The 26,784-nt window shown below is 41.5% G+C and overlaps 1 protein-coding gene across 1 annotated transcript in view; it reads right to left on the bottom strand.

Annotated features, from left to right (window-relative positions):
- The window catches only part of fam20cb (FAM20C golgi associated secretory pathway kinase b), a 49,265-nt gene extending 22,795 nt beyond the window's left edge, over positions 1-26,470 (bottom strand). The window contains exons 1-3 of the mRNA XM_040135609.1: positions 25,166-26,470; positions 24,777-24,952; positions 20,411-20,489 (exon numbers count right to left, since the gene is read on the bottom strand). Of these exons, the coding sequence (XP_039991543.1) occupies positions 20,411-20,489; positions 24,777-24,952; positions 25,166-25,677 (767 nt within the window). The 5' untranslated portion in view covers positions 25,678-26,470. The remainder of the gene's footprint in view (positions 1-20,410; positions 20,490-24,776; positions 24,953-25,165) is intronic.
- Between the last annotated feature and the right edge of the window lie 314 nt (positions 26,471-26,784).

Genomic DNA, 26,784 nt, shown 5'->3' with positions numbered 1-26,784 from the left:
TTATGCTATTTGATGCTTGGTATATTTTATCAAGATGTATTTCTAAATAATTCCTTTTTAAATATATTTATTATGACACAGCTGAGCATTTTTAAGATGAATAGTTGAAGAGGGATGCTCATTACTGTAAGAAGTATCATTTTAGAAAGAGAGGAATCAGTCTCTTAAAGTTTCAAGCCTTACTGAAAGCCATCCCGACCATGTGTAACTGGCCTTCTCTGCTCAGCACTCAACTGCAATATTCTCCATTGTCTGTAAGCTCATTCACCTACACTGAGCTTTCTTCTCCAGTGTACAGCAACAAAAGCTTATGGCCCTGGCCTTTAAGTAGCTACACACAGAGCTACTCTGTTATAACGTTGTCATGGCCGTTCTTTCGCTTGCTTTATGTCTATGTTTCACCTTCTCTTTTGCCCCCCCCGAGGCAGTCGAGTGTGCAGAGGCAAGCCTGCTTCTATAGCTCTGCATTTACAGCACAGATGTGTCAAGTCCTCACTGGATGCTTTGTCGCTCAGGTATCATAATTTCCTCATAAGCCATGAGTGTGTTCTAAGGCTGCTTTGACTGTGTCTATCTAGCCCCCAATTGAAATGCAAATAAATATTCAAACCTTCAAAGTTCATTGTAGGCAGTTTGGCTGCAATCAGATAATCTAGCTGTAAATGTCAAAATAAAAAAATAAACAAAAATATATTTTCTAAGTTTTGATGCTGTGTCACTGCGTTAATTGTTCAGCTATCTCTTGTCTCATGCAAAATATTTCAAAAAAATAATTTTGAGTTTTTTCTATATCATAATCCCTCTCTTTTCTTTTGCTGTAAAACATCACAATATTTTTGAACTTGGGGATGTACAGTATACATAACTTTATTCAATGAAATGTGATTTTGGGTGACAACCTAACCCCACCTATACTGATATTGGACAGAAATTGGCAACTATTTGAAAATAGGGTTTTGGACTGTTGTTCGGACAAAACTAGACTGAAGATGTCACCTTGGGCTCTAGAAAACTGTGGGGGACACTTTTAAATAATTTTTTGTCACATATCCACAATGAAAATAATCATTTTTTTCAGCCCCGCTCAAATAAATATTTGCTGTAATCATATGAAATGCAATATAAAACTGGGAACAGGAAAAACTCTCCGACATAAACACATAAGTGCCTAAGATGAAACCCAAACCAAATGCCCTTTTTTCCCTCACTGAGCAACAATTACTGCTAATTATCAGCTCTTCTGCTCTCCTCAGCTTCTGCCCTCAGCACTCAGAGCACGTAGTACACATCCATCCGCTCACTTCTCAGGCCATTCTTCTCCAGTTCTATCTCCCTCTCCCTCTGCGCACGCAGCCTTCATCTGCCTGTAACCAAAACAGCACAGGAGGATGCCAGGGTGTTGCCGGGCCTGATGGGACAGCGTGAGTTCTGGCACTTTTCATTATTCATGCCCGCCCTCCTCGTTGCAGTTTCCCTTCTTCCTTCTCTCAATCCCCTCATCCGCCCTTTTGCTCTCACAGCGTGCAATGGATTTATTAGAAGGTATTACCAAGAAGGCCTGGCGTTACCGTGCTTTCATCCTGATGGATGTAATGCAGGAAGGAGAGGGAGAGAGGTTGAGAGTGGGAGAGGAGAAATGAGGAGATGAATACGCGGAGAGAAGGAGGAGGGACAGACAAGGGAGGAACAAACATAAGCAGCACTCATGAGAAGACAGGAAAGAAGAGAAGCAGAATGTGTTCTTAAAAATACATTTTCTGTATGTTCTATGCCTGCAACGGGAAATGCATTTATGTTTTGATGATTCTGCGTGGCTTCACTCGAGCTGTGGATTTTATTCACATGAGTGTTGGTCTGTGTTCTCATGACTTTTCTCTTTGCAATGAACCTGCCCTGCCTTCTCTCTTTTCCCTCTGGCATTCAATTCAGTAATCAAACATTCAATGCATCTGTCCCTCTTTGTTTGAGTCTCTTACTGTTCAGATAAAGTGAACAGGCCTGACTTGTAAAAACCACTGAAGCCTGAGGAGAGCAGTCGCCTGTAGGCTGCGTTCGTCATCACATTGCATCATAGGAGCGAAAGTTGGGCAGCAATGATGACCAAGTCAGAGCATCTTTATGCCAGAGACTGTTCATTCCAGATTATCTCTCACAGCTTAATGGCACGAACACACGCTGCAGACAGGCTCGGGCAATATTAATCTTCCGTAGAGAGAATGGCCCAGTCACACTCACACATAAAAGCACACGCATGCACATGCACGTATTCCCTGAGGCAGCAGAGATGAGTCAGTGTGATTAAGTGTGTCACCGAGTGTGCATGTGCGCAAATGTATAAATGTGCTGTTGCATTTGCATGTACGTCTCTAGGTTTGCTCCTTTATGTGTATGCAAGTGCATTTTAGTGAAGAGCGTACACACACACAAGATGCTGTATTGTGGCATTTGTGGCATCAGAAACAGAGCATGAAAGCCCCGGCAAAGGCACGGGCCTTTCCTAAGCTCACCAAGCTCCTCTCCGCGCTGATAGACTGCAGCTTACTGTACCAGCAGCAGTCGCTGCTAGAAGCTACACTACCGAGAACAAAGCCAAGGCTCTGTGGAACACCATACAGGCCAGTGCCATTCAAACCCCAGAAGAACCTCTCCATCGCGCCACTCATTGTGCTGCGGACTTATCAGGCCATTCCTGAATAGGACGCGCTAATAGAATTATGAGGAGGAAAGAATGGCCGCGATGTTTCTGTTGAGAGCCGATTCATTTCCAGAGGAGGCAAAGGTCTCATGGACATATGTTGTAGCCATTGTGCAGACTCCAGTCCATAAGGCCGTGGCTGACACTAAATGAACTCCCAGGCATAGAGTAAAAGCAACCAAGGGAGTCACATCCACATCTGTAAATGGGGAGCAGGCAAGAGAGAGAAAGAGAGAGCGGGAGATGTGAACTGCAGGCGATTCTATTTCCAGCGAGGTTTTATGCTGAGTGAGCAGGTGGAAAAGTAGAATTTCAAATCGTGCACACACACACACAGCCTCCCAGCTGTCGTCCACACACGCATCTTTATGCTGTAAAGTGTACAGTGATGCGAGTGAAGAGCATGCGTGTTCCCAAGGAGAGGCTGAGTTTGACTATCTGGAAACGGCTGGACATCGCCGATCAGCACTGATACGCAGCAGAGAACCTCAATCTGGGGTGGTTTAATAGTTTATGATGCACTAGTGTCCTGTTTCACGTTATTAACTTTGTCATGAAGTTCTTAAGGTCATTTAAAATGCATTTACAGAGCTTATATTGCTTAAAGGACATCTGTTTCGTGAATGTGTTTTAATTCAAAACTCTGAGAAAGAAGTCCCCTTTTTAAATAATCAAATTAAGTAGGGATTATAGGTATAATATAGGTAAAATATCACTTGTATGTTATTATCATTTAAGAGTAAAATGAGGGCTCACAAATACTGTCATAATACTTCACAAAATGACTCCTGGCCCTCAAACTCAAAAGGAAAAATTTTCTTCACAGCAGGTTCGGACATCTTTGCTGATTCCAGCTTCCTCCCTACAAAGTGCTTGCTTGCTGCAATTTATAATACAGCTTTGTATTATGCTCTTGACTTTTCGTTCATCAGCCCTGTGTGCTCAGAAGATTTCCTGCAAGCATCAATAATTTGGGCAAATAAGGCCAATTACAGCATCTCAATTAGGGGGACAGCGTGTTCATCGCCACTGAAGCCATGATTTCTGACAGGTCTATTTTCACATAAAAATGATATATTTATCATATTTTTTTCTCCAAAATGGATGGAGTGAAAGCATTTGAATTTAAATTTAGTAATTTAAATAAATGAACACTACAGTACTCAAAAGTTTATACGATATGTACAGACTGCCATGCTGCAGGTTGACAGACAAATACCATAGCTCCAGTGGGCACCGAATCCGACTCTGAACTGGATGGATAACAACATGTCTGCACTTTGAGCACGTTATCCGGTTTTATATGACACACCATGGCCCCTGGGGACATGCATATGGCGAATTGGAAATTTAGTTAACCAAACATTTCAAGGAGCCAGAGCCTCTATGAAGACAGAGCTAATCTCATTGGCCGAGATTAGCATCAGTGGACAGAGCCAATGCACCACAGTTGATGAGCTGATAAATTACCTCCCAAACTGAAACAAAGAAAGAACAATAATAAAAAAAAAAAAAAAAATGGTAATGGTTTTTTATTCATTCATGACATGGTATTCGTGTAGGGTTGAAACTAACGATTATTTTCATAATTATTTGATTAATAATTTGGTCTATAAAACATCAGGAAACAGTAAGAAATGTCCATCACCATGACTGCCTTTGAGAACCAATTTAATTTGACTAAACTGAATTTTTGGTGTAATTCTCCATCCAGATCCGATCAAAAAGTACCAACTCTCTCTTAAAATACAGAGTCAGAAATTTTATTATCAACAAGGAATTATGGTCTCAGCAGATACTTCACTTCTTGTAACGCGCCTTGTCTTGTTCACATAATGCATATGAACACACGTGCACCATGGAAACTCTTTCAAAACTTTGCGGGCACACTCATAAAAACAAACATTATTTGCCCAGACTCAACACAATGCACGTGCATTTTTACTCCACCTCTACCTTCTCCAGCTATGCAACATTACACCATGTCTTAGAGCAAGTTGTATGGCCAGTTGCCACACCTGATGTGCCGCTTCAAGCCATACATCTCCACTGCTCCCAACAGCAGACAACACTAACAACCTGTAGCAAACAACCTCCGACTTTGGAGGTCGGAGCAAGGACAGAGATGAGAGCGAAGATCCTGTGACCTCCCTGGTACCTAATCACTATCAAGCTATATGGAAGAGAGGTGTATGCTTGGAGGTATGAGGTGACTGAATAATATACCCCCCAGAGATTTTGTGTGGCTTTGTGTGTGCTCCAAATGGCACAGTAAGTATAGCCTGGCTACATGAAGATGCCATCAGATTGCCTCTGATTGAAACTGAAGTCATCCCCTTTCTCTTCTTGTCTTTCATGTTGGCTACATTAGTGACAGGAGAGTAATCAAAGCTGCCATTAATGCCGAGCCATTTCCCCTGCCCTTGACATGCAGGCCCGCGGGGCAGGACTATGCTTCCACTGAACGAAAGTAGGGGGGGGCTAAAACCACCAGGCTAATGGATTTTCCTCATTTCCTGTCGCTTTGGATTTGAAAGTAAGAAAAAAATTAACAAAGATCCTGGCGATGTTAAGAGTGGTGATTTGTTAAGAGAGATAATCAGCATAAACTAAATTTGGAAATGTTTAATGCAGTGGATCCAGCCACCTTACACCATGGCTGACTGTTTTTTTAATGTGGGAGCCCAAGTTTAGAGCCAGAAAGGTCATGCCGTAGGGATTTTAAATAATCAGATCTTCTCTTGACACGTTTGTATCACAGATGGATGGTAAATGTAAAGCATCACAGGTGCTTTACAAAAGAATTGTCTCAGCAATAAAAGGATTCAATTTAGTTAGTTTTATTGATCTTCTCATATAACTATCAGCAAGAGAGCCTATAATCATATTTCCCAAAATGTCAAAAAATTCCTTTGCTAAGTTTAGTGTAACACCGGCTGCATCATATATATAAAATATATATATAAACATCTTGCCTACAAGTACTCCTGTATTGTGTTATACTCGCGTGGTTATAAAATGAAACTGGAAAATCTTCCCACAAATACAAATCCATGCATTTTTAATGAAATATTCACTACCCTGAAGTGAAGTATAATATGTCAAGTATGTGACTGTAACGTATAAAATGTTATTAGGATGAAAGGGTTTTTTTCCCCCCTGTATTCACCTGTAGTGCCTCGCCTCATTCACAGTGTCTAACAGTGAAGACAGATTGGAGCTGAATTAGACATGAGAAGATAAACCATTCATATATCCGTTAGCAACATCCCATTAAATCCAGTTGAAGTGGCCCGTTCTGCTAGGCAGCGCTTCATCCTGTCTGCCTCCAACTCCCTCTCTCTCGCTCTCTTTCTATCTCTGAGTCATACAGAACACTACAAACAACAAAGGTGCTTTTTTAAATCCTGTGGCTGCAGTGCACAATTTCATTTGTGATTTACTTTAATCAATTCTAGCTTAAAATTACCATCCAGCACTATGCCTGTCTCTGGCATTAAACCTATGTCTTGTCCCGGCTCTCTGAACATAGGCTGCAAACTATGTGAGTAATTAGTAATGTAGCCCCCCAAATTCTTTCATGTCTGGATTGAAATTTATTGCTGAGACAATTAGTCTAATTATACTGTTTGCCGCCTGGCTATGAAAGCGTTGGCATGCCACTGCAACAGGATCCAACTTGTGCACTTCTGTGTGTCTCCAGTCCAAATTCACGTTATTGCAAAGGCAGAAACACAGAGATTGTGTAAGAATGTGCACAGATTTGATGTGGCAACATGGTAACCGACTAGCATGTCTGATTTATGAAGACTAATCTCTGCGGATTGCAGTTTACACCTCATAGCTAAAGTAATACACACATGACAAGAGCAGAGGCGAGGAGTGGTTAAGCAGGTATTCTTCTGTTGTTACTGGAGAAAACCACTGAGCGGAAGCAAGGGAATCTTGAGTCTCAGAGCTTCGAATACTTTGTGAGAGCACTGATGAGAGAGAAACCCCAAAAAGTGGGTTAGCAGAGAGGGACAGCAAAAGAAAGAGAAATAATAAATACTGGGTGCTGAGAAAAAAAAAACATGAATCAGCAGGACACAAATCAAGGGATTTGGGAAGACTTTTGTAAAAAGCAGCAGATGAGAGAGGGGGTGGACAGGCATCAAGGTCTGGTGAGCTGTGAGTGACTGCAGCAAGGGCCTGTGGTGACCTGAAATCCCAGGGCTGTGTCTGGCAAATTGGTGGGTGGGGTACACAGTGACTGTTGATAAGCAGATAGAAAACAGGGCTCAGCACCTATAAATACATGATAAATACACATAGGGAAACCCTGTAGCTGTGAGACTAGCATGTCAAGGGCACATAGGGAGGGCGGCAAGGCTCCACACTGGAGCTACTGCAAAAATATTCAGTGAAAAACAGAGAGGTGGAGATAGAGGTATAAATAAACTGTAAGAGGAAAAGAGGAATGACAGGCAGAAACAAACACTTAGAGCACAAATCAGATGGAATGAAGAAGGTATCCAGGAAATGTAACTACAAAATACACAAGCAGCATACTTGATCTCGCTAACACCATGAGTCAGTTCTTCTGTTACGTAAGACAAGTAAATGAAGGGAAAGGGCACATCTTATTCCTGCGACCTCAGAGGAACCAACCTCTTTTTTATTGCACCACCATTATAACCTCACAAATACAGGAGGAACCCAAATGGAGGGATGCTGCCGGAAAGTACAATACAAAACTGACCTTGTAAAGCATTTATAAGGACTGTCTGGGAGGCTTTATGAGCAGGGAAAAACAAGTTTTTCAAAAGGCGGAACAATAAATGACAGAATCGGATTTTCCAGGGATGTGAGATCTGCGAGAATAAGTAGAAGAAAGAAGCCCACAGGAGAGGAGGAAAGGGACAGCGTACTGTACAGTGAGCCTGTTTCTCCCAGCTGAATCCCTCATATCATATCAGGAGAAAATGAGAGGATGAAGGTGTTGTTGGAGCGAGCGAGAGCAGCGCTCTCCTGTCACTTTCTATTCTCCCAAGACCAGAGGTGTGGCTGGAGGGAAAAGGAGTGATGGTGAAAAGGAGTGACGGGGAGACAAAAGGGACAGAGAAAAACAGGAAATGGCCTCAGGAGGGTTACAAAAAAACAACAGAGGTGAATGAGGGGAAAAAAATAGTAAAAACCAATATAAAGAATGAGGGTGAGAAGCAAAGGGAGATAAAAGGTGCTGATTGAATGAACGGATAGTGGAGTGTGACTGTGGGATATATAGGCTCATACTAGCAGATTTACCATACCAAAGATATTAAAGTACTAATTAGCGTGTGGACATTGGAATACCATTAGGAAGGGATCTCTTCGTGACCAGCGTGGACAGAAGGAAAGATTACGTGACCAAAAACCTGTGTGCATATGGATATGTGGGTGTTGTTTTAATACAGACTAAAAAAAATACGAACCTATCCCTTTAAACAACGTGGAGGGGAAAACAGGTTTTTCAGGAAAAAATATTCCAAAATCCATTAACGTTTATCAGGTTTTTTCATGTTAGCAAACAGGCATGCACTTAAATGTATCCACTACATTAGCAAAGAAACTGTGCAAGTAAAGAGGTAGAAAAGTGCGGCAGCCAACTGGCCATTGAGACACAAACTGCCGCTTAGTTGCTTATGTGCTGCCTGGTGTTTTCTGACGAGAGAACTAAGCATTAAATCCCACTGTAATGCGCCAGTTTCTCTTCTGCCTTGAGAAAAGCTGTCTTGAAAAGCAGCGAGGTGCAGTTACTTATGATGTACACACCGTGACAGATGCATGTAGATTTAATTTAGGGAGCAAAAATAAAACATGGGAAAAAAGGTGATCTGTGTAAATATGCATATTTAATATGTTGTCTTTTTTTTTTATGTCTATTGCATTTAACTGCAGCTCTTCCATTACTGCACTGCTGAATAAAGGAGTGAATATTGGCTGAGATCTCAAAGAAACTGCTTTTTTTCCTTACATGGTTTGACAGATGTGAAAACCCCTCTTCAGTCTGTCTAATAAATTATGAGTTTTACTCTTATATTTAGGACAGGGAGTGTTCTGGATAGTGCGCACTGCATGTTTAAGTGGTCTGCCTGCTTGAGTTGTTCATGAACACTGAATTAGGGGAGGACATGTGGAATTAAAGGTGTATTAGACTCTAGGCTATGATTTTACTGCATCATTACTTAGAATGATGAGACAGCCACACCCCCTCTGAATTTAGCTCGTGCTTGGACAAGAACTGAGACTCCAAAGCTCATATTTGAATAAGCGCTGGACAAACACTATAAATGTCCCCCACCCCTCCTACCCTGCGCTGAGTTAACTGAACACACAGCACAGCATCACAGTTGGTAGGGAAGTGCTCTCTCTCCCACCACACTAATCCATGCCATTTTGCCAAGCTGTTTTCTCCTCGTCGGGCCTAACAATGCTGAAGTCATTTTTTCCTCCCCCTCTCTCTTTTTTTTGCAAACAACAACAAATCATAATCCTTTGGTGAGCCCGACCGTATGGTCTTTTCTTTATCCTTTCTTTATCCACACCCCACTGACATTAATAATCTGTAGGACTGGGGAGATGGTATAGGGCCAAAACACTCAAAAAAACATTCAAATAATCTTGCTGTCATTTTGTGTTTTTTTTTAGCTGCAACTGGCATTCTTGTTGAAATGGAATGACAATAATTTGTTATATATTTATGTATATATATTTATGTTATATAATTTATTATAAATGATGTCTAAATTATTATACTATAAATTAAAAGCTAGATTAATCAATTTGTATTGATTTGTAATAATAATTGTTTAAATAACTATGTAAAACATGTTGCTTCTTATGACAAACCCAGAATTATCACCCAACCCTGCAGGCCCCCTTTAGCTCTGTCGAAATTTTTAGTGTCTTTGAGCCCATTGTTTTGGCTTTTTGGCCTGCAACTTTATTGTTTAGATTCACTCTCACAGCTCTCATCAACTGCAGCAGCAGCTGTAGCAGGCAGCTAAAAAAGCTATAAAAACCCACTGTACATTAAGAAGTCGACAGACAAAGTTAGCAACTAGTTGGTGAACTTATTGGAACATTTAGCAGCTAAAGAGCCAGATATTTCTCTCAGGAGTTGGTGGAGACCAAAACAGGAGAGTGAATATTGGATTCACATTCATCAGCTGGCCAGAAAAACATCTTTAAATGAATCTTAATGTTGCACTTTTGCTGGCTACATATGTAAATAAGCCAATGTTTGCTAACATTTTAGCTCTATCCGCTGTATACGCTGTATACAGTATATCAGTGTTGTGTTTAAGGTTTGTTGTGCTGCCCCCCAGTGGCCAAACATCAGTTAAAACTGCTTTAATAACAGTCTGCACACATAAAAAGTATCTTAGTAATGATGTCTTTGGAATCTGTAACAATGTCAGAAAAACAAGGCATCCATAATGAAGAAAGATTCATATTTTATGTTCTTCAGTGATCAATTTATTTTGTAGAGAATATATTGTGGTGAGAATATAACGCCATATTACTGCATTTGTTGTCATTTTGTCACATTCCAAAATGGTTGCTATTTGAATTTTGTGCCAATAAAGCACCTATGAACTGTAATGAAACTGAATTGTTAAGCAGTAAAAATAACAGCGCGCAAATAAAAAATAGGCAAATCAGTTTGTGTATATTATTGTGCCACTTAAGCAGCACATCCAAAATGAAACAAATTACAAGCTGTCACCACTTAAATTATGTTAATTTCTAAAACAACTAGCACTGTTTGATTGCAGAGACTGACTCTGGTACAATACATCCAAACTTTTCCCATCCTGTCTCATGTGAGGCAGCAATTCATGTTGAGACTTGGTTGTTATGGGTGGCTTTTTAATCTTCCCATCTGAGGTTGGTTGCATCACTTGTTTTGACTATCCAACCTCGCTCTTTTCATCCAAAAGGACTACACTGGTGAGCCTTGGGGGGGATATGCAGATATTGAATTGTAAAAGTAGAGCTTTTTACTACAGCAGTGTGGAACAGATGTTGTTTAATCCGCATCTATACCATAACCAGAGTGCTGACAGCTGGGGTTCACACAACCTCTTTCCCATCGTAACCTTAGTCGCCAATCTTCTGTTTACTAATTACATATCACAACATGCCCTCATGATGCCACATTCCTGAATATCTCCCTGAGAGGGCGACTCTTCAGGGGAAAGAGAAAGCCTAATTAGACCAAGTGTCCATCTGCTGACAGGGAGAGGTGGAGGGTGAGTTGAAGAAATGAGATAAATGCGGTAAAAAACGCCCAAAGACTTTGCGGTGCTATAATTAAACCTGACAATCAGGAATGTTAGAGAGCGATGGGTGAACATGGTGTTTTACCTCCTGCTTCATTACAGTCTAATGATCCCCCCAAGGTGTTTTCCCTGACACTAACTACAGCTTATAAAAGGGATCAGTTTCTGCCGCTGGGACAGTGAGAAGAGATGGGTAGCTTTAATGGCGAGTGAAGGTGAAGACAGAAAGAAAGGAGGGAGATCAGAGGAGACACCTAGAGCTCTGCAGACCAGACTGAAGCTCCACCACAGTATAAAAGGTTTAATACTTCTGTAAAACTAAAGCTGTGTCTCCTTGTAGCAGGATAAACAGATACTGTGTGTTTTATATGAACCACAGAGCATGGCAGTTTCTCCAGGCAATCGCAGCTCTCAGATCAAAAAAAAGGTTGAAGCACTGAGCCTTTGGTTCACTTTTTCTGAAGGTACGTTTGCCCCATGCAGTACATCTCTCCTTCAATGATAAATCAAAGCACATTCTCCCTCTATAGTTAATGAAACTAACAGCTCTTTCACCCCAAATGTGTTTGGAGGAGTTTCATTAAACAAGTTTTTTTTTTAACGTTTTTTCGGCCAGAGCTTTCAGGCTCAAATAACCAAACTTAGAGAGGTGAAAATGCTTGTTCCAAGAGAGGTGTAATGCTGTTTCTTAGAAGTGAAAATGTATCTGTGCCAACTACAGGAAACAACCAGAAAATGCAAGGTTTGATTGGTACACGAAGACAGATGTTGACATCTGATAGCCAACAGCTGAGCTAAACAAACTGCAGCCAGGACTGGGTTATTTCTTCACATCCTCTTAAGCTGTTATAAACAGCAAAGAAAGTAAACGGGTCCATGATTTTTGGCTAAAGTTAAAGGGGTGGCAGTTAGATTTATTTAGATTCACTCTGCTGCCAAAAAATCTCTAAACTCCTAAGATCGCAGGTTTACAAAACTCTGTCCAGTAAACTTGCGTGTTGTGAGTCAGTGTGAAATTTTTTAAGACCAGGTTAGCTTGTATTATTCATCTTGAGAGTAAATTAACCACTTATAAAAATATCATAAAGTTAACATGGATTGTCCCCAAAAAAAGGCAGCCAATGGTGTGATCACACAATTAAAGGTGTGAAAAACTTTATATATTTTCTACAAAGCTCATTTTTTGCAATATAAGCGTGTAACAGTGCTGGTTATTCCACTTAACTCAAATATGCAACACCAAATACAGAACACATGACACTGTCCTACTCTCCCTTTGTTCATTGACTCTGGGAAGACATCAAAGGCTTATTTCCAGTCATGAAACACCCTATGTGCCTGTGCCTCTAACATCTGGTCCTCGATAAGAATGGTAGCGCAGTGGGCCGGGCCCAGCCCAGATGAATCGGTGTCTGCTGCGATTGTCACATCAGCTGTTGAGGTGTACTGTGTCCAGACAGAGAGTAAAGCGTGCCTTTGAGTGACAGCTCCTTCAAAGCAAAGAGACAAGATGACAGATGGTATCAAAGCCCACATTCCCACAGAAACACAGAGCTGGATCAGGTTTTCTGAAAGGTTTATGGGCAAGTAATTAAGCTCCTTTTAAGAAACAATGAATGAGTTTATCTGGGATGAACTGCAATTGCGACGGGCCAGGAACAACTTGCCTCTGAGACTGCAAAGAAATGGCAGCACAGCACACATTTAAAATGCATGCATGTGTGTGCAAGTGTGCGACTTTGTGTGTGTGCAGCTTCAGCGATTGCTCAGGCACACGCACACACACACACACACACACACACACACACACACACACACACACACACACACACACACACACACACACACACACACACACACACAGATGGCAGAGGAATTTAGCCGAGGCTTTGATATGCAGATTGGATGCTGGTTTGTCATTTCTGCTGGCTGCAACACTGTGTTATCGTTCCTTCAGCAGAACATTACAGCTAATCATATTTACCTGAAGGGGGCAGTTGACTGATAATATCGTCAAGACATTTCTGCTCCTGGAAGGCCTGAGCAAGGGTTGTGTGGAATTTTCCGTAACAGTGTCACTGCACATATGCAAAGGCACACACATGGGTACAAACACACATTCAAACACACATACATCAGCACACAAAGGCAAGAAATATGACCATTTCTGTGTCCTAGGCAACTATAGTATGAATCCTGTGACAGTTTGGATCCCCGCATGTTGAAAATCGTCAGATATCGCAGTAAGACTGTGACACACACACACACGCGCACACACACAAACACACGGAGATCTCAATTGCAGCGACAGCAGTGCAGAGTGATGAAGACATGAGGTGAATGGATGCTGATGTTGAGTTTTAAAAAAGTGGAGAAAAAAGTGTTGGAGGAATGGAGGAAAAGGAGTGGATGCTAGCATCTAACAGACAAACAGTCAAACTGAACGTTTATGCTAATCAGCTACACTGATTACAAATGCCACTGTGTGTTAGAATACATCACCGGGGAAAACATCATTGGCTTACTAGTATCTGCATTCTACATAAATCATGATGGTTGATTACTGTAGATGGCAGAACGCCAACAGTACATTAACAGATTATTACAGGGAGCTACTTGCTTGTGTGCAGCTTTTTTTTCTCCTGTCCCCAGTAGACCATAGATTAGTTGCATAAGCTTCTGTTACTGAGTGCTCATAGCATGTTTTTCTATAGTGGGCCATAGGTTTGCACTGCTCATTGTCCATTACTATTACAAGCTTTGCCCCATATTAAGAGATTTTTATCAGAGTGAGCCAGTTTACCCTTTGTTTTTTTTTTAAATACAGTGTATTTCACAGCCGTAATTCTGCAGCATAAAATTCACTAAACACAGGGAGCTAAACTGAGCTATTTTTGTCCTGTAAGACTATGGATTGGGAGAAATATGTTTCTCATGTACAGAAAAGGGGTTCGTTTTGCAGTCTTAATAACCACTAATGTGAGCTATAAAGCTTTCCCATGTAGGCCATTCTTTAACCAGCGTGCACTGGAAATCATATAATTTCTCAAGAAAACATCTCTCTGTCTTTATAGAAACTTACACAGCCTTATTTTGGGCCTTGACCCTGTGGTGGAATAAAAGGCAATGATTTTTTGGTACCAGATACCTTTGTTCAATATAGACCATTTCATTTGTGCTACTTTCTGCCAAAACTGAAGAGACTCAAAATGAGCAGGATGTCAATAACAACAATTTCACATAATGTTAATCTGGCCAAATGGAACCTTTCGCTTGTAGATTACATCAATTTTACTGACATTTTTCTGACATGGAAGTCATTTTAGCATGCCTTAGCAACAATGCTCTGCTAGTGCACCCTTTTCCTCTTTTCACCAGTTCATCAGGGATGAGTACAGGTATATTAGCTTGGCATTCAGTGTCAGTAAAAACTACTGATAGTATTATATGTCAGAGGTTTGATAGCATCTGGGTGGATTTTGCCATTTTTGTTTTGTCCTTATTTTCTTCATCTCTCTCCATGTGCTAAGAACAGACAGGCTAACGCACATAGAGGAAAACAGTACAGCTGTGCTCTACATGATCCTAGTGCACCAAACGGCCTGCAGTGTGTCAAAGTCTCTGCATAGAAGACAGTAAGGGGGTCAGATTACTAAGCCTGAGGGCTCCATTTGATCATATGTATCACTCTGCTACACACTGAAATATATGTTCAGCTACTACAAATTTCATCTACAGTACATGTATCACACTGATGTTTGTGTGTGTGTGCACTGTACAACATGTACTTGCGTGAGTATTTCTTTTAATCTGAGCACTTAAACACAAATTTTTCTTTGCTGTAAACACTTAAATTTCTGCTTCAGCACAAACTGTACAGCGGACAGTAATACCCTGGTAAAACAATTATAGCATAGGGGAAACATTCAAACCATTAAGCAGATAGCAGTGCTGCTAAATCATACATCACACAGTGGTTATAATTTTAGATTAGTTATTCAACTGTTTTCTCTACCACAGAACCAGTGGTAGTGCAGAAATGAATAGAACAAAGACATTTCCTGAGGTCAGCCAGTGCTTTTACAAGCAATTATAATATTCTGCTATTATTCACAATCCCCGAGTGCTATGTTTAAAATGTGGAGCATGTGCACACCGTATTGAATCTACACTCCAGGTCAATGCATAATCACATTATGAGAAACTTGAATGTGATTGTTGGGAGATGTCTACAATCATTGAGATACAAAGGTATGGAAGTTAATGTGTTCCAATTCCTTTTCATTACATTCTGAATATTATGTTTACTTGTGTACACAGGGATGTGATGTGATGGTAATGTGAGCATGTATAAACCTGCTTCTATCAGATATAACCATTACTTGAATTAAAAGCATGTAATTCATGCAAATACATTCACTGTGGATTTCATTGATGTGCTACCTATTGTATGCCGCAAGCGTGTACAATATAGGGTTTAATTACTCTATGTACTGCATATATCCAATTATTCTTGTGATAGTGTTTAAATGCTTTACGTCACACTTCTTTGCAGCTGCTGAAGAGCATGTTGCACCATTTCCAGATATGTGGGCCCGCAGTTTGGGGGTTAACGTGGTGCTTTCTACCCTTTTGCTTGCCACTGTGCTGCCGAGAATTTCCTCTATTTCCAAACAGAGCTGCACTCATCATCTGTGCTCTGAATGACTTGTCCTGAGGCGGTTCATCCCTTTATTTCCTGACTCAAAGTCAAATCACAGGCACAGAAGACCTTGTGAATACAATATCACACAGTAAACAAGTGCGCATGCACAAACACTGACAAACAACCAACCAAACCGGCAAAATACGTATAAAAAAGGAGGGGGAGAACAGGCTAGTCCACAGAGAAGTTAGTTTGTTTGACATCCCTTTTGTTTGGCAACATACAGGAACAATAGCTGAATTGTCCAGTTTTCTATCAGTCTCGCAGTGTTTAGTGTTTGCCTCATTCGAAGACAAATCTGAGCAGCTTTATGCAAGAATAATAAGGGTTTTTGTTAAGACATGCCCACCCTGTCTTTAGACAAAGCTCCCTCAATCTTATTCTTTCACCTCCCAGGGCTGATGCAACTTGATGATACAACATCAAGTCTTATTTGCAGCCAATTTTCCGCTAATATTTCACATTTAATACAGACATTTTCTCCAGGCTGTTATTTGTGCTGCTGTCAACATGTTATTGACACAAATGAGGTGACATTATATGGCTCCCATCTCTTGTCTCCCCAACGTGTCAATCAAAAATTACTCATGGACCCGACGTAGCACCAATATAGATCACTATCAGTGGGGAGAGAAAGCAGAAAGAGCAGATATCTCATTTGGGAATACTGGGATTGACTTGTATGTGACTGAGCCAACAGTCTGATTGACAAGCGATACAATTAAGTGGAAAGTGAGAAGAAACGGACGACCATCATTATATCAATCATCAGTCCTTCCCCCGCCTTCTTTCGTCAATCATCTGCGCCTGTCATCTAATGGGCTTTGTGTGCTCTGAGACTAATTTCAATGCAAATATCACAATTATGCTTCCCTTGTTCGCACCAGCACAAAGCCATAATGGCAGAATGATAAAAAGAAGGAAGGAAAGGCAGGAAGAGACAATACAAACAGAAAATAAAAGATAGTTTGTGCTACCAAGACACTCAGGTTCAAAGTGATCATTAAAGGACGATGCTACAGCTGGGACTCAAACATACCCCACAGCAGGTCTATTTCTGTATACAAAGGTCCATAGTGGTCCTTACGATACTACATACCCACCTTTTTATTTGCACTAAAATGTATGTGGACATTTCTGACAGCAAAAGCACATCATATGTATCAGTATCATTTAAACTTGAAGGTAAGCTTTTGAAGGTACAAAATGTTTTATAGCTCGATTGGTCCTAACAAAGGGACTGTACCTTTACGAAGAGAACTCTTTTTCTGCTTTCTACTTTATTTAGGAGGTTGCTGGGGGTATACACAACCTGAAGGAACAGGAGGGAACACTACTTGGCACAGACTGTACAAGAATTAAAGGAAAAACATGAGTATTTTCTGACTACTCTCTCAGTGTACCTCAAGCTTGTATTTTAGGCCCTCTATTTCTATGCCTCCACAAAAGTTCAGTTAGACTCAAGGATGAATCATTATAATATGGTGGTCAAAGGTCAAAATGCCTTTGTCAAAACATGTTCTGACCACCACAAAAACATGTTTTTGGCCATATCTCTAGAATAAAAATACACTTAATACCTTTTATTGAATTCCTTCAAAGTCTTCACTACGTATATCATATGTGTCTGGACAGACATGGATGTAAACTGCATATTGACTGGTTGGCTGAAGCATACAACTGCAAGGCAGTAATTCTAGTTTAGTATCTATATTGATAATCTACTATCTATTTGTCCAGAGGTTAATATCCAAATGTATGCAGATGACATGATCATCTATAGATATGCTGATATGCATGTTCACTCTGCATACTACTGTACAGGGCTCCGTAATAAATACAGAAATGGAAATAATCATTTTTGTCTTCTAAAACCCTGTATGATGTATATTTGAGGGCTATGTGAAAAATCTACATGTTTTTACACACATTTAGAAAATGCTCTGAACTTGACTGCCTGAAGTGTTTGTTTGTTGGAACAAAAGAAGAAATTATGGAATTGCCACAGTTCATAGTTATTTCAGTCCTGGCCACAGTCATAACAGGATGCAGAGGACGGCGAAGATGATAATTGAGCTTAGTCATCAAGCTGTTTGTCGAGTGAGTGTTATTCAGGTTACAGTGTTTTTATCTGTCTACTTATGCAACACTGGGCTGGGATTCAGCTAGGATTCTTAGTGCCATGCCATGAAGCCTCTCTGATCTCAAAAGGCCTTTAGTCTTAACAAATATTGCACAACAAGCCTTGCGTTAGATTAGTCTAATTAAGACTGGGTTTATTCCATGTCTGGAAAAGTGGACCACAGACAGCAGTTCTCTCTCTCTCTCTCTCTCTCTCTCTCTCTCTCTGTAACTCTGAGGAAAAAAGAAAAGAAAGAAGACAGAATACCTAAAGAATCGATATGGCAAGCCTGTTAATGGATTTCTGCTTCTTTGCATCGTTCAGTAAAGAACGTGTGGGAGAGAAAAACAAACAACAGACAGAGTTGCAGAAAGGTAGGTAGAATGATGGAGAATAGTAAGAATGAACAATAGACAGAGGGGCTGATAACCAGATAGAGCAGAGGAACGTGACTGCAGGTTTCCACAGATATGGATGGTTGGAGGGTCGATCGTTACCTAGACACCACATGCATGCCTGCCTGCTTGCCTTCGCTGCCTGATTGCCCGGCACACATTTGCATGGGAGTTGAGAGGAGCTGAGCAGAAGAGCACAGCCGGAGAAGTCTTTGATCTCTCAGCCTCTGTCTCTTTGATGCACCATGTGGAAACACACCAGCAGATTTGGGAACAAGGACGTGATGTTGGGTGTTAGGTGGGCATGTGTGTGTGTATGTGTGTGTGTGCATGTGTGATCTCTGTGCAGGAAATTATGTATATAGCAGGAATGACTGTGCAAATCTGTCAAGACCTTGATTGCAGTCCAAACGAGCACACACACACATGCCAGCATGGGTTGCCCTATTTTGTTAAAGTCAAGCGCATTCAAGCAAGAGGGAATGAAAAAGCCCCCCACCCCCACACACACACACACACACAAACACACTTTTACTCTTGCCGTTTTTCAGGATTATCAAACATCACGGTGGCTCTGACAACCACAACTGTCAAGCAACAGATTTACATCCAACCCCATCGCCCCATGCTTTTCTCGGAAAATGTCATTTCACATTTCTGTCTGCATTCAAATTCAAGGCAGTGCACCGAGATAATCTCGTGGATTTTACTCTGTGCGTGTATCGACAACATTCTTCCCAGGTCTCCTTGTCTGTCTCTCTAACCCCCTATCTTCTCCAGTCTTTGCCCCCTCACCTCTCTTCCCTCCTCTCTTGCACTCCACAACTCTCCTCTCTCTCCCATCGCTTCCCTCCTCTCTTTCCCCCATTCTCATCTCTCCTCTTCCCGGCCCGTCAGGATGATTTCAGGCTTGTTGCGTCTGGCCTGACTTAGTGTGGTACGATTGAAGCAGTAATTACAACAGTCTCTGAATAGCTTTTCCTCCCACGGAAAACCTCACTACCTATCATCCACAGGCTTAACCCTGCTCCCCACGCTGACATGCAGGGGCCAGACAACAGCCTGTGTAGAAAACCATTAACCCACAATTAAATTACAATCACCATAACAAAGAATGGTTGACATTTAAATCCACCAATCGAGAAGGGATTAGGAGCAAAGAGCCCTTCTCTTGGGATGCGTTATCTTCTAAATATGACAGTGTGGATAAAGAAAATGTGAATTAATCAAATATTTCACAGTATCTACCAGTGGGGCAGTTTTTGCCACTGGGTAGACTTATCTTCTCTACAAGTTAAGCCAAGGTATATTATAGGCTGTGCAGAGGTAATCTTAGACATAATGGGAAAGGAAAGTGTTGCTTTCACTGCTCTTCACCTCTTTATGGGAGACATAAATGATATGCTTTAGATCACTGGTTGGATGTTCTCATATCACAGCTGGAATAGGATTCAGAAGTAGATGTCTGGCACCAATATAGAGAGCCAGATGAGCCTCCTCATCCTGAAAGGGACGTGAATGTATGTACCAAATTTCACGGTAATCCAGCCAATAAATGTTGAGAAATTTAACTCAGAACCACAAATGTCAACCTCATGGGGACAAACAATTAACATTAAATAATACTGACATGCAATTATCCACAACAACACAAGTAAAAATTTATAATCTGAAAATGTATAAATTTTGTTTGTACTACATCACAAGCACCAGGCTCAGGTGCCCACAAACTGTAGGATCAGGAGTCTGCTTCTGGTAGCCAGCACGCAAATCACGTGCTGACTACAAGACAGTGAAATTTAGCTGACTGGAAGTTTTAACATTATCCAGCAGAGTGATAATATCAAGAAATGAAAGCAATTTGATATAGCCAGAGAGGAGAATGAGGAAATGAGATTGATGCTGTGAGGAGAATGAGAAGGTGGTGGGATGCAAAAAAGGAAGTCAGTCGAGGTAGAAAGCTGCAAGGTTGATGTTTTATGCTGAAATGGCACCCAAGGTTTAACACGATACGAAAGAGATTGCTTTTTCTTAAAGAGGAATGGACCTGATTGAGAACACCCTGCCTTATAAAGCAGGCGAGATGAGAGGGCAGTTTAACCAGGGGAACAACAGGGCTACAGGAAACTATTTTTTTAAACATATGTTGCATAAAACGCATTTTTGCTGGTAAGCAAAGTAACTTACTTCATAGGTTTGAACAGAGCCTGGCCGTAGTTCTGGAAGGTCATGATGAGCTTCAGCTGAGTGCCTCCAGACTTCATTGCTGTTGGAGTCAAACACACAACACTGGTATTAACAATACATTTACTGTTAGTACAAACTTAAAATATTTTACTGTAGTACCCATGAAAGGAGCCGTGGTAATGTATTATTAGTCAGTGGTATTAGCTAGCTAGATTACCTGAAATTCAAAATAGCCATACAGTTTGTTTAGGTGGGCTAATTAATTAGGCCGTTGACTGTCCTCATGAATGCCATCAATAAATGAACGCTTCATTTGTTTACTACCAGTGTTCAATTTTTGCCCATTCAAGTTTGAATCTTAGTTCATCTGTACTGTAGCTCTGTCCACCACTTAGCTTTTTTACTTCCAAATGGAGCTCTGGTTTAAGAAAAAATCAAAGTGAACTCCAGTCTGCAACAAATTAACAAGATGATACACACATAAGCCAAAAATGAATGATTATAAAATATCAGAAAATAGTGAAAATTGACTTGTACAAATTCCAAAAACCCAATGTGATGTTTTGAAATTGTTTGTTTGATCAAAACCGCAGTCCAAAACCTAAAAATGTAAAATTTGCAATAATCTAAATCAAAAAAATCCTCCAAATCCTAACATCTGACAAGCTGGAAACAATGTCCCTTTCATTTAAGGACTTGAATGATTAATTGTTAGTGTGGCTCCATCTATTTCTTGAAAATGCCCACTTAAGCTGGAATCAGAGCACACGGTTGACACATGCTTTGATAAAACTCTAGTCCATGTTCTTTTGTTCATCTCTTTACTCAAAACTTCCTCCTACAAAAATGCCATGCTGAAACAGGGTGGCAAAACGCGATAAACACATGCTAACGATATCAAAGACTAATCTGCTCACAAAGTTCCATAGTTTCATCTAAATTAACAAAGAACAGACATCTTATTCTGCACATTAACCAACCATTAGTTATTAAGTAGTCTACAATTAAACTATCAAACTATTTGAACATTAATATCAAAAATTGTTGTCGAACAATTTTATGTTGATCAACTCCTCAATTAACTTTATATTAATTGTACTGTAATATTGACTAACACTGATTAGAGTTACATTTTAGAGACATGTCAAGGCACACCTGAAGCCTAAAACATCGATGTCCTCTACCATGTTAATGAAGTGCAATGTTGCGCATGTAAGCTTGTATATGTGCGTGGATCTGTGTTTGTATGTCTGTATCTACGTGTGCTTGCGCTCTAAAAAGACTGAGTGCTGATGTCACAGTGTTTGTTTGATGGGAAGGGAGAGTGAGGGGGTGAAGGACAGCCAGTGCTCGCCCAGTGCTGTTTACTCTCTCTGTGTATTCTCTGGAGAGTCTGTGTCTCTTTCTCTCTGTCTTTTTTGTGTTTCTATTCATCCTTCTTTTCTTCATGTTTTCTTTCTTTTAGAACTTCGTAATGCAGTCTAAAAGTACTCGTGGGACTGGGCTCAGCGCTGTGCCGAGGACTATACAGAGCTCAAATCTGAAATTCGCAAAAAAAAAAAAAAAAAGAAAAGAAAAAAAAAGAAAAAGAGCAGGCACTGTGCCTGTTATTTCTTCAACCGATTGATTGGAAATGGTGATTTGGTGGCCTTTTGCCAAAGAGTAAACCTCTCAATCAATTCGCTCATTTATTTCTACATATGGGAATGTTTACAGAGAAAAAAAATTCAAGTGGAAGGATCAATGTCCGTCTGACCTCACCTGCTAGCGTGTGAAGTTGTGTGTGTTCATGTGGAGGTTTGGAGACATTTTAAATGAAGGCAAATCCAACTGCAATTGCTAGGAACTCATGCATGCAGTGTGACTGTATACAAGGACCATGAAAATAACATTTCATTTCAACCACCACTCGCAGTAAGCAAGCCATATTTGTCAAGACTTCACGTTGCAAAATGTTTACCTCTGTCTCTTTTTGGGTTTTGCACAGCAACCATCAAAGTTAAAGATTTTTACTCATCATCTGTAATAACATTTATCATATCTGCTGCTTTTGCACGCTATGTCTTCATTGATAAACATTGCTCAAAAGAGGTTATAGCGCATAATACATCCAAGCAATCCTTTCCTTAAGTTTAGATAATAACCGACTGCTTGTGGCTTCTATTGGTATTCTGCCTTGGGCCTGTGTTAAGGCTCTGTAATTACTGAGCCACTATGTATTTAGCTGGCTAGAGATGCTGAGGACTGCTTCCTCTATCCACCCAGGCTGAGACACAAGAAAGCAAGAGAGAGAGAAAATCGGGGAAATTAGGCAACATCCTGAGCAGAAAAACAGAAAAGAAAGAGAGGATATTCTTCCTCCCGTGACCAGGCAGCGCAGGTGCTAGTTTTATATACAGGTAATCCTACCCCCAGAAAAGTATTTAATCTTTGCTACAGGCACCGTAACAGTTTTGTCATTGGTACATAAACCTGAAATCTGCAATCACTTTTTACAGCGAGTGAAGGATGGGAGACCTTGAGTCGACAAGCACTCTTGGAATGTGGGAGTTGGACTGAGCCAAAAAGGAAGACAATCCCCTTAAAAAGAAAAAGAAAAAAACAGAAATAGATTCCCTATGACTGCCCCAGGATGGATTATCTGTCAGGAATCCACCTGCACTTGCAGCAAAGGCTTTGCTGATTTCTGTAGAAATCCAGAGTTACTGTGCACTTGTCGATCAAATAAAAAGCCACTGCATTTCATTTGAATCAAACCGCAAAGTACGGTAGCTGTGTGATTTGCATCGAGATCAGGTGTTCTCTCGGGCTTGATGTGTTCTGCTGTGACGCTTTGTAGTGGTGCATGAGAGAAGACCGTGGTGTTTTATTTTTCCTTCAGCCTTGTAAGGCGGGAGTGTGCAGGCTGATCAGACTCAGCGCTGTCATACAATAGCCCGCAGCGGACTTCCATCTTCATGCAAACTTGCGTCGTGTTGTCAGTGTCTGTGCAAAAAGGAGCACACTTGCCCATCACTTTGCAGCCCCTGCTCTCACTCTTCACAAATAGACCCAGTTCCTGGATGTTAGAGGCACCCCTTTGGCTTACTGTTAGGCTGATAATCAGAGGTGCCAGATTGGGCAGTTTTCCACCCAACTGTGCTACTTCTTATTTGATTGGGGAGGTAAAATTTGTATCGAGCAGCTTGTGATAATTTGGGCTGCTTTTGTACCATTTGGACTGCCTAACAAAAACTTATAGATACAGTCCAGTGAATCGGCCCCCTCTCCGTCTCGTCTCAGACTGAGACTGACTGGGCACTTTTTTCAATAGTTCAATATGCAGTAACAGAAAACCAATAAAACTAAATGTACTTTTAGTTCAAACTAGGTTGGATTTTTTTTCCAAATTCAAATTGTTATTCAGTTACAAAGTCCTAGCTCTGTGATGGAAACCTTGTAAAAGCTTATTTTCTTACAAGTGACGACTTTGTACATTAAAATAGAATTTTTCTTTTTTTTTCTTTTTTCTTTTTACCGTAACCATGGTTTTGGGTTTGCCTAATTAAACTAAAAAAACAGAAGTCCAGAGGGGGACCTCTTTTCAGCCACAAAACATACAGTATAAAGGGAGGATCTGAAGGACTAAATGCCTTTTCAGCACCACAGGACAAACCTAATAATGTCATATATGTAATTATCAGTCTGTGACATTGTTATTAAGGTAAAATGTTTTCTGATGTCTAAAAACAGATATCTGTGACCCACTTAAGACTTCTAAAATAAAAAAATACTATTTTTCCATATAGACGTAAAAAACTGGGCTACCTTCATGATGATTAGGTGATTGTGAAGCTCTGATTGGATTACTTGGCAACAGACAAATCTGGCAGCACTGCTGATGCTGTTGCTCCATCAGGAGACCCTTTAAACTGAACTTTGACCTCTCCACGGCACACACAAGACACCTAGAGACTGGACTGCAAAATTGGCACAGGTTTAATCCATGAGTACAACCAATGTCAGCGTCCATCTATAGGCAAGTGGTCTGTCATAGTGTCCTTGATCAAGACGCTGGACTCCCTAGTAGCTTGTTTATTACAGGTAGCCAATGATGTGGTGTTGATAGCAGAAGGGTGGGTAACCTATTTGACCTCCTGCTAGTATCATATAGCAAACAACCACAAATATGAGCACAAATTTGATCATCTTTATACCTCAACACACCTCAAAAATATAAGACGTACTTACTTGTGTCAGCATAAAAGAAGTGTAAACTGTTTTAGAGTCAAGTGTAATTTTAACCTCCATCTGTGCACTGAAGTTCTCCTGTTGGCTGCTGCTGCCGCCATTGACTCAGCCCTTCTGTTGTTTTGTTGCGACTCACCCACACTGGTGATCCTCTGGGTGACCAGGTCCTTCAGGAGCGCATCGATGACCGGGTTGTGTCTGGAGTACAGCTCGTATCGATTAATCCCAATGTGGAAGCGGAGCCAGTTGGGGTAAGAATCGGCCGTCAGCTCCCCTGTGGGGCTGAACTCCTCCATGTTGCCTTCAGCATTCCTGGGGGAGAGGAGGAAGAGGGAGAAAGGGGGGAGAAAGAGAGAGGAATCAGACTAATGTGATTGCACAGAGCTAAACTGTAAGCTCTTTCATATGATGTGTTTATCTTAAGAAACATTATAATGTTTAATCATAGCTTTTGTTGCATTAAAGCTGACTGTGAAATGCCTCAGGTTTGCTTTCAAAACTGACTTTCTGAGCAAAACACTTTACCATGCCTGATCCTCTGCTGCTTTGGGGTCAAATCTGATGTCCGTGTTGACGTTGAACAGCGTGTCCTCGTCAGTCAGAGGTGGCAGGGCTCTTCTATATAAGGGGTGGTCATAGAGAGCCAACAACCTTGAACCCTTAACCGGCATGTTCTTGGTCACTGCGGCGTCCTGGATGAACTGTCTCTTCCTGTCACCGCGCAGCCCGTGGTGCTCCAGCCTCCTGGAAGCCTGCGTTTTGTCGCCTGTGACTGGGATCTTTTCCAGCGAGTGGGAGGAAACATTGGAGCTGGGCTCGTTGCTGAAGTCTTGGAGGATCCGCAGGGTGTGCTTGTTAGGCCAGCCCTGCTTCCCCCAGCTCTGAGGCTCCTCGCTCGGCGTGTGGGAGCAGGAGCAGCCGCTGCTGCTGTGCTTCTCCAGCTTTGGTAACAAGTCTATCATTATGTGCATCGAGCATGCAATAAGGAACACCATGAGGATCAAAACCCGGAATTTGCGCAGGAGGATCATCTTCATGGTCTCCCTTTTGAGCAGATGTGAGTATTTACTGCAAATGATCAGCACGCAGATAAACAAGCTGACTACATCGCTGATGATGTTTATTAGACTGGACGCCAATCTAATGAAATATACATTAAACACGTAGGACCCATCTTCACTTGCCGTCTTGAGTAAAGGATTCAGTTTTCAGCCTTTGTATTTTCAACATCAGAGTTCTGCTTTATTCGCGCGGGTGTCCTGGCGAGGTTTCAGAAGCGCACAATCGCCCGCAAGTGTCCAGGTAAAACAGGTCGAGTCGGTTCAGACCAGCCGTCGATTTGCGCAAGCCACATCCTCTTCACACTTCCGCTCTCCCCTCTCCTGTCGACCAACAAATATTTCAGAAGGAATACAGAGCAGCGGACAAGTATGTAAGATCCAAAAGCGGCTGTGATACGCGGGGAAACGGATCCAGTAAACGTGTGGGTCCAAGAGGTCCGAGGGCGCGCATCGGTCTCACCGTCCAACCTCGAGCTTGTGAAGGGAAGAGCAGCTGGAAATCAGCTGGGACGTTGAGGGAGAATGTAAGGGAAGTGCAGCTCTTCAGATTTAAATGTCTTTAGGGAAAGTCCCCGAAAAGTACACGAGGCGTGTGCTCTCATCCACCTCAGCGATCCAAGGTGCGTAAATCTGTCACATCTGGTCCCGATTAATTACCCGAGGCGAGCCAACGGAATAAATGGCACAGGTAACAGGGGACAGAAATCCTCCCGCAGGGCCAGGCAACCTCTAGGAGGATAGCGGGATAGGAGAATGCATCCCCTTGTAGCATGTGTGAATCTGGGTGGGTGTGTTAAATATGATGGTGAAGCCAAGACTAGATCCTGCCTTTGCGCAGCGTCACCGTGCGCAGATTGGCTGAGGGGAGAGAGATAGAGAGCGAGGGAGAGAGAGGGAGAGAGAGGGGGAGAGGGATATTGAGAGAGACACTGCGACCACGTGAAGCATAGGCTATAACTGGTCGTCTGTAGTCCTCTTGGAATAAATCCTCCCTGCACATCCCGGCTGCGCAAGAAGAGGGCGTCTTTCCACTGGCCAATGTTCGGTCCTCCTCACATGCAGCAACAAAGCGGTGTTTTTTTT

The sequence above is a fragment of the Xiphias gladius genome, chromosome 9, assembly GCF_016859285.1.
Source record: "Xiphias gladius isolate SHS-SW01 ecotype Sanya breed wild chromosome 9, ASM1685928v1, whole genome shotgun sequence".
Classification (NCBI taxonomy): Eukaryota; Metazoa; Chordata; class Actinopteri; order Istiophoriformes; family Xiphiidae; genus Xiphias; species Xiphias gladius.
The sequence above is the reverse complement of the archived record's forward strand: the minus strand, read 5'-3'. Positions and strand labels throughout refer to the sequence as shown.